The 8,453-nt window shown below is 71.1% G+C and overlaps 1 protein-coding gene across 1 annotated transcript; it reads left to right on the forward strand.

The window, feature by feature from the left end:
- The first annotated feature begins 765 nt into the window (after positions 1-765).
- On the forward strand, positions 766-2,710 carry Gjc2 (gap junction protein gamma 2). Its single transcript, XM_069994095.1, has 2 exons — positions 766-785; positions 1,417-2,710. The coding sequence occupies exon 2, from the start codon at positions 1,436-1,438 to the stop codon at positions 2,708-2,710; it is 1,275 nt and encodes a 424-aa protein (XP_069850196.1). The 5' UTR covers positions 766-785; positions 1,417-1,435.
- Positions 2,711-8,453: the final 5,743 nt, after the last annotated feature.

The raw sequence follows: 8,453 nt of genomic DNA on the forward strand, positions 1-8,453 counted from the left end.
CAAGTCTGCCGAAGCTACCCAGGAGCCCTTACTCTATTTGCTGGGCAAGTCTGCCGAAGCTACCCAGGAGCCCTTACTCTATTTCTCCTCTGGGCTGCTCATCTAGGGCTCCTGCTCCAGTGACGGGCAGAAGCTGGTAGGAAGCCGGATCCATCCCCTGGGAGGCATCAGGCTCCACACGTTCACGCCTGCCTGAGTGCAGGCCTGTGGGTGCACTGGCCTGTGAATGTCTATGAGCACGCTTGTGTGTGCATATCTATGCGCATGTGCAAATGTTTCTGTGTTCATGGGTGACAGGTCACGTGCTCTTCTGTGCATCTTAGTGCAGATATGCACTTTGGATGTGTGCACACGTGTCTGAGCCCATGTATGCATGTAATTGTATGTAGGTATGTTTGCATGTGTGTGGATGTGATCTGTGAGTGCACATCTATATTTACATATGTGCACTGTGTTTGCACCTGTTCTCATGTCTGTGTACATGTGTTTGACTAAGTGTGCCATGAAGGTGTGTGACTTAACACATGGGAGTGTATTGGCTCCGGTGGGGGCTGCACAGACGAGAGGAAGTGGGGCCACTTCCTCAGGAACCCCTGCTGCCCCCTCTGGCTGCTGCTTCTTCCTGAGCTGCAGGGAGAGGCCCCAGCCCCATAAAGAGGCCTGGAGCCCCGCTCCCGACGCCGCTGCTCACACACCTGCTGCAGCTGCCTCCCAGGCCTGTCCAGGGCCAGAAGTACGCTGAGGGTTGCGACGGGGTCTCGCGCCCCAAAGGAACCCAGTGGCAGGTACCGGCTGGGTGGGCAATCAGAGACGGCGGAGACCCTCTCCCAGGCTCAGGGCTCGCAGTGTCTGCAGCCTCACTGGCTGGGATCCTGCTTGCGTCCTGCTTGCTGGCCCCTCGCTGGGAACAGTGTAGGCAGTGTAGGGGCTGCATCAGGACCCTAGTGGTCTCTGGGCCCTGGGGAGCAGATGACAAGCCGGATTCAGCAGGACCAGCAGGGGCTTCCCGGGGGAAGGGGAGCCCACGCCCAGACTGGGGGTCAGGGAGGCTGGAGGCGGGGGGCTGCCAGGGCCAGGGACTCGGGTCCCACGGGCGGAGAGCAGCAGGGGTTGCGCGCACTCCCCAGTGGCTGTGCCGGGGACCGGGCCCTGGGAGACCCGAGGCTGGGGCCGCGGGCGGGGCGGGCCGGGCCGGGCCTGGGATTCTCCGGCCTCCAAGGCAGCTCGGGCGGCTCTGCGGTTCCGCGGTTCCGGGCCCGGGGCGGGCGGGGCCGGGCGGCAGGCGCGGGCCGTCTGGGGCGGGGACGGGGGGCGCGTGCGGGGAACGCGGCTTCACGCCCGGTCTGTCCCGGCCCGCGGGCAGGGTCCGCGCGGGCGGCCGGGCCCCGGCTGACCCCTGACCCCCGCCGCCCGCAGGTCCCGCCCGCCCGCGCCCATGACCAACATGAGCTGGAGCTTCCTGACGCGGCTGCTGGAGGAGATCCACAACCACTCCACCTTCGTGGGCAAGGTGTGGCTGACGGTGCTGGTGGTGTTCCGCATCGTGCTGACGGCCGTGGGCGGCGAGGCCATCTACTCGGACGAGCAGGCCAAGTTCACCTGCAACACGCGGCAGCCGGGCTGCGACAACGTCTGCTACGACGCCTTCGCGCCGCTGTCGCACGTGCGCTTCTGGGTCTTCCAGATCGTGGTCATCTCCACGCCCTCCGTCATGTACCTGGGCTACGCGGTGCACCGGCTGGCGCGGGCCTCGGAGCGGGAGCGGCGCCGCGCGCTCCGCCGCCGCCCGGGCCCGCCCCGCGCGCCCCCGCCGCCGCCGCCGCCCGGCTGGCCCGAGCCCGCCGACCTGGGCGAGGCCGAGCCCATCCTGGGGCTGGCGGAGGCGGAGGAGGCGGAGGCGGAGGCGGAGGCGGAGGAGCCGGGCGCGCCCGAGGCCCGCGGCGAGGACGAGGCGCCGGCGGCCAAGGCGGGGCCCGCGGCCGGGGCGGGCGCGGCGGGGCCCGCGCAGCACGACGGCCGGCGGCGCATCCAGCGCGAGGGCCTGATGCGCGTGTACGTGGCGCAGCTGGTGGCGCGCGCGGCCTTCGAGGTGGCCTTCCTGGTGGGCCAGTACCTGCTGTACGGCTTCGAGGTGCCGCCCGCCTTCGCCTGCGGCCGCCGGCCCTGCCCGCACGTGGTGGACTGCTTCGTGTCGCGGCCCACGGAGAAGACGGTCTTCCTGCTGGTCATGTACGTGGTCAGCTGCCTGTGCCTGCTGCTCAACCTCTGCGAGATGGCGCACCTCGGCCTGGGCAGCGCGCAGGACGCCGTGCGCGGCCGCCGGGCCCCCGCCGCGCCGCCGGCCTCGGGCCCCGCGCCGCGCGCGCTCCCGCCCGCCGCCCCGGGCCCGGCCGCCGCCCCGGGCCTGGCCTGCCCGCCCGACTACAGCCTGGTGGTGCGCGCCGCCGAGCGCGCGCGCGCGCACGCGCACGACCAGCACCTGGCGCACCTGGCCCTGCAGGCGCTGCGGGACGGGGCGGCCGGGGACGGCCCCGCGCTGCCGGCCGCGTCCCGGGCGCCGCCCCGGGCCGGGGCCCCGGCCTCCGGGACCGGCAGCGCCACGTCGGGGGGCACGCTGGGGGAGCAGGGCCGGCCGGGCGCCCGGGCCAGGGCCGGCTCCGAGAAGGGCAGCACCGGCAGCAGGGACGGCAAAGCCACCGTGTGGATCTGAGGCCCGGCGCCGGCGGCGCGGGAGGGGGACGGGGACGGGGCCCGCCGGGGCCCGCAGCGCCGGGGAGCTGGGCCCGACCCCTGCCTGCTCCCCACTCGGCCTCCAGACGGGAGGCCCAATAAAGCACGCTCCCATCACAGGCGCGCGGTGTCTTCACGGAGGGGTGCGCGCTCGCGACGCGGCGAGCCCCGCACGCTGGCAGCCCCTCGGAACAGTCCGCCCCGAGCCCAGGGTCCCGGGCGGACGCGGGTGCCCGGCCCCGCCCCGCCCCGCCCCGGAGCCCCCGCCCCGCCCCGCCCCGCCCCGGAGCCCCGCCCCGCCCCGGAGCCCCCGCCCCGCCCCGGAGCCCCCGCCCCGCCCCGGAGCCCCCGCCCCGGAGCCCCCGCCCCGCCCCGCCCCGGAGCCCCCGCCCCGGAGCCCCCGCCCCGCCCCGCCCCGGAGCCCCGCCCCGCCCCGGAGCCCCGCCCCGCCCCGGAGCCCCCGCCCCGCCCCGGAGCCCCCGCCCCGCCCCGGAGCCCCCGCCCCGCCCCGGAGCCCCCGCCCCGCCCCGGAGCCCCCGCCCCGGAGCCCCCGCCCCGCCCCGCCCCGCCCCGGAGCCCCCGCCCCGGAGCCCCCGCCCCGCCCCGCCCCGGAGCCCCGCCCCGGAGCCCCCGCCCCGCCCCGGAGCCCCCGCCCCGCCCCGGAGCCCCGCCCCACCCCGCCCCGCCCCGCCCCGGAGCCCCCGCCCCGCCCCGGAGCCCCCGCCCCGCCCCGCCCCGGAGCCCCCGCCCCGCCCCGCCTCAGAGCCCTCGCCCCGGCCCCGCCCCGCCCCGGCCCCGCCCCCGGCGCCCGCCTTCCACCCGCCCCGCCCCGGCCCCGCCCCCGCCCCGCCCCCGCCCCGCCCCGCCCCGCCTCAGAGCCCTCGCCCCGGCCCCGCCCCCGGCGCCCGCCTTCCACTTTCCCATCGTCCTTTGAAGTGTCAGGGTTCCCACCGCGGCGTTACCGAGGGAGAGGGGGGGAGGTGGGGGGCGGGGCAGGGGAGGGGCAGGGGAGGGGAGGTGGGGGCGGGGCAGGGGGAGGTGGGGGCGGGGCAGGGGAGGAGGTGGGGGCGGGGCAGGGGAGGTGGGGGCGGGGCAGGGGAGGTGGGGGCGGGGCAGGGGAGGTGGGGGCGGGGCAGGGGAGGAGGTGGGGGCGGGGCAGGGGGAGGTGGGGGCGGGGCAGGGGAGGGGCATGGCAGGGGAGGTGGGGGCGGGGCAGGGGAGGTGGGGGCGGGGCAGGGGAGGTGGGGCTGGGCAGGGGAGGTGGGGCTGGGCAGGGGAGGTGGGGGCGGGGCAGGGGGAGGTGGGGGCGGGGCAGGGGAGGTGGGGGCGGGGCAGGGGAGGTGGGGGCGGGGCAGGGGAGGAGGTGGGGGCGGGGCAGGGGAGGAGGTGGGGGCAGGGCAGGGGAGGAGGTGGGGGCGGGGCAGGGGAGGTGGGGCTGGGCAGGGGAGGTGGGGCTGGGCAGGGGAGGTGGGGGCGGGGCAGGGGAGGTGGGGGCGGGGCAGGGGAGGTGGGGGCGGGGCAGGGGAGGTGGGGGCGGGGCAGGGGAGGTGGGGGCGGGGCAGGGGAGGTGGGGGCGGGGCAGGGGAGGGGCATGGCAGGGGAGGTGGGGGCGGGGCAGGGGAGGTGGGGGCGGGGCAGGGGAGGTGGGGGCGGGGCAGGGGAGGGGCATGGCAGGGGAGGTGGGGGCGGGGCAGGGGGAGGTGGGGGCGGGGCAGGGGAGGTGGGGGCGGGGCAAGGGAGGTGGGGGCGGGGCAGGGGAGGTGGGGGCGGGGCAGGGGAGGTGGGGGCGGGGCAGGGGAGGTGGGGGCGGGGCATGGGAGGTGGGGGCAGGGGAGGTGGGGGCGGGGCAGGGGAGGAGGTGGGGGCGGGGCAGGGGAGGTGGGGGCGGGGCAGGGGAGGAGGTGGGGGCGGGGCAGGGGAGGTGGCGGCGGGGCAGGGGAGGTGGGGGCGGGGCAGGGGAGGTGGGGGCGGGGCAGGGGAGGTGGGGGCGGGGCAGGGGAGGTGGGGGCGGGGCAGGGGAGGTGGGGGCGGGGCAGGGGAGGAGGTGGGGGCGGGGCAGGGGAGGTGGGGGCGGGGCAGGGGAGGTGGGGGCGGGGCATGGGAGGAGGTGGGGGCGGGGCAGGGGAGGAGGTGGGGGCGGAGCAGGGGAGGTGGGGGCATGGCAGGGGAGGTGGGGGCGGGGCAGGGGAGGTGGGGGCGGGGCAGGGGAGGTGGGGGCGGGGCAGGGGAGGTGGGGGCGGGGCAGGGGAGGTGGGGGCGGGGCAGGGGAGGTGGGGCGGGGCAGGGGAGGTGGGGGCGGGGCGGGGTAGGGGCGGGGCAGGGGAGGTGGGGGCGGGGCAGGGGAGGTGGGGCGGGGCAGGGGAGGTGGGGGCGGGGCAGGGGAGTGGGGGCCGGGCAGGGGAGGTGGGGGCGGGGCAGGGGAGGTGGGGGCGGGGCAGGGGAGGTGGGGGCGGGGCAGGGGAGGAGGTGGGGGCGGGGCAGGGGAGGTGGGGGCGGGGCAGGGGAGGTGGGGGCGGGGCAGGGGAGGTGGGGGCGGGGCAGGGGAGGTGGGGGCGGGGCAGGGGAGGTGGGGGCGGGGCAGGGGAGGTGGGGGCGGGGCAGGGGAGGTGGGGGCGGGGCAGGGGAGGAGGTGGGGGCGGGGCAGGGGAGGTGGGGGCGGGGCAGGGGAGGTGGGGGCGGGGCAGGGGAGGTGGGGGCGGGGCAGGGGAGGAGGGGGCGGGGCAGGGGAGGTGGGGGCGGGGCAGGGGAGGTGGGGGCGGGGCAGGGGAGGTGGGGGCGGGGCAGGGGAGGTGGGGGCGGGGCAGGGGAGGAGGTGGGGGCGGGGCAGGGGAGGAGGTGGGGGCGGGGCAGGGGAGGTGGGGGCGGGGCAGGGGAGGTGGGGGCGGGGCAGGGGAGGAGGTGGGGGCGGGGCAGGGGAGGTGGGGGCGGGGCAGGGGAGGTGTGGCCAGCGGCAGCCCGGCGCTGCTCGGCAGCCCGGCTGTCTCCAGCGTCCTTGGCGCCCAGCCCCAGCAGCCTCGCCCCAGGCTGCAAACCCTGGCGTCCCTGGGCTCACCCCAGCCAACTCCGGCCTGACTGGTGGGCTGCTGACTGTGAGGGGCACTCTGACCCCAGCTGGGCCTCAGCCCTGCTCACCCCACTTCCAGGTAACCTGCCACCAGGTGAGCCCCATTCCCCAGTGAGCATGGTGGCCTCCAGGGGAACCGCACTCCAGGTAGGCTCTGACTCCAGGTGCGCTCCAGGGAGTTCTGCCCCTAGGGGGCCCCAACTCCCGGGTAAGCTCCCAGCCTCAAGCTGGCCTCCAGGAGAATCCTGACTCCAAGCTGAGTCCCAGCACTCCGTGAGCCCTTCCTAGATGAACCTAACCCAGCTAATACCAGCTGCAAGGGACGCACAAATGGAACTCTACTTTGCAGGTGAATCAGCCTGCTTGGGCTGCTGCAATACACACCACATTCTGGGTGCCATAGAAAAGAGCTTTATCAGCCAGGCACCAGTGGCTCACGCCTGTCATCCTGGCTACTCAGGAGGCTGAGATCTGAGGATCACCGTTCAAAGCCAGCCCGGGCAGTCAGGTCCGTGAGACTAATCCCCAATAAACCACTAGAAAACTGGAAGTGGCGCTGTGGCTCAAGCAGTAGAGCGCTCACCTTGAACTGAAGAGCGCAGGGACAGCGCCCAGGCCCAGAGTTCAAGCCCCCTGGCCGCTTTATGTAGTCCTGGTCAGGATGGGGTGTGGGCGGGGCCAGTGCTTTGCTGGTCAGGATGGGGTGTGGGCGGGGCCAGTGCTTTGCTGGTCAGGATGGGGTGTGGGCGGGGCCAGTGCTTTGCTGGTCAGGATGGGGTGTGGGCGGGGCCAGTGCTTTGCTGATGGGGTGTGGGCGGGGCCAGTGCTTTGCTGGTCAGGATGGGGTGTGGGCGGGGCCAGTCCTTTGCTGGTCAGGATGGGGTGTGGGCGGGGCCAGTGCTTTGCTGGTCAGGATGGGGTGTGGGCGGGGCTAGTGCTTTGCTGATGGGGTGTGGGCGGGGCCAGTGCTTTGCTGGTCAGGATCGCGGTGTGGGCGGGGCCAGTGCTTTGCTGGGCAGGATGGGGTGTGGGCGGGGCCAGTGCTTTGCTGGTCAGGATGGGGTGTGGGCGGGGCTAGTGCTTTGCTGATGGGGTGTGGGCGGGGCCAGTGCTTTGCTGGTCAGGATCGCGGTGTGGGCGGGGCCAGTGCTTTGCTGGGGCCTCTGTACTTGGCTTGGAGCTGCCATCTTCGCTCGTTTCCCACGTGGTTACCCTGTGTGTGTGTCTGTGTGCTGATCTCTTCCCGTAAGGACCCGCTATGCTGGACAATGACTGCCCAATGACCTCGTTTTACTTTGTCTCTCCAGAGACTTCATTTTCAGATGCACCCGTGAGGGTTGTAAACTCTGAGGGTGTGGCAGACAACTCTCAGGCTAGAAAGCATTTGCCCAAGCTGAAAGCTGTGCACAAGATGAGAGGACAAAGAGCCTGCAGGACAGGCGTCTCTCCTTGGAGACCCGGGTGACTTAGGGCCTGTAGTCAGACCCTCACGGTGGGAGCGGCCTATGCGGGGCAAGCCCCCATCCACTGGTTCTACCTCCAGGATCAGCTCCTAGGCAATGCTGCCATTACTACAATCCTATGACCAGCCCCGCAGCCCCTCACCCAGGATGTCACCTCCTGTTGGTATATCCAACACGCTCAGCTCTCGTATCTCCTAGAGGCTAAACCCACCCAACTACCAAACTAGCACATAATAGACACTTAACTCCTTAAAACACCCCAAACTTGCTGGGCACTGGTAGCTCACACCTATAATCTTAGCTATTCAGAAGGCTGAGATCCGAGGATCATGGTTCTAAGCCAGCCCAAGAAGGAAAACCTGTGACTTATCTCCAGTGAACTATCAAAAGAGCCAGAAGTAGAGCTGTGGATCAAATGGCAGAATGCTAGCCTTGAGCAAAAAAGCTCAGAGACAGTGCCCTTATCCTGAATTCAAGTCCCAGGACTGGAGGGAAAAAAAAAAAAAATCACACCAAAACTCCGTTTTCTTGTCTGCCTGGGATGGCTATAGGGAATTTGGGCAGAACCTGGACACTGCTGACAGACAGACGCCTGGCATGTCAGGACCCTCCTCCCTCACAACAGTCTAGGCTGGCGGGACAAACATGGTCCAAGCCGGGTAAGAGCTGCTTAGAGTTTTTGCTGGGCCTCCAAATGAACTAGCAGCAGAATAAAAGCCCTCACTTTACACCTGTGTTTTTTTTTAATCTTTTTCCTACAGTCACTTTGTAATTACCTTGGGTTTTAGGAAGGACAGGATTTACAGATAAACATCTTGGGACATAGGCAGAGTGTCCCCCAGAGTATCTTTTTTTACAAAAAGCCATCTTGTGGTAAAAGACAAAATTGCCTCAAAAAAAAAAAAAAGGAAAAAGACAACCAAAGGTTCAGGGCAAAACACCCGAAGGTGACACTGACCATCCCCACACCCCTCATGTGATGAAAGGGGTAACTTTGGCAGAAACAAAGACCAAGAGAATGTTCTTCTAAGCCACCATCCCCGCCATCTAAAGCTCATATGCAAGCATGGTCACAGACACACTAAGTGCTGTCTCTGCTTGGCATACCACTGCCATGCAGTAAATCTTCTTCTGCCCTTCCCCCTATCTCTTTAGTTGGTGTGCAGGGGTGAGTGGCCACACCTGACACAGAATTC

This window comes from Dipodomys merriami, unplaced genomic scaffold (genome assembly GCF_024711535.1).
Source record: "Dipodomys merriami isolate MVZ:Mamm:240054 unplaced genomic scaffold, mDipMer1.0.p SCAF_440, whole genome shotgun sequence".
Classification (NCBI taxonomy): domain Eukaryota; kingdom Metazoa; phylum Chordata; class Mammalia; order Rodentia; family Heteromyidae; genus Dipodomys; species Dipodomys merriami.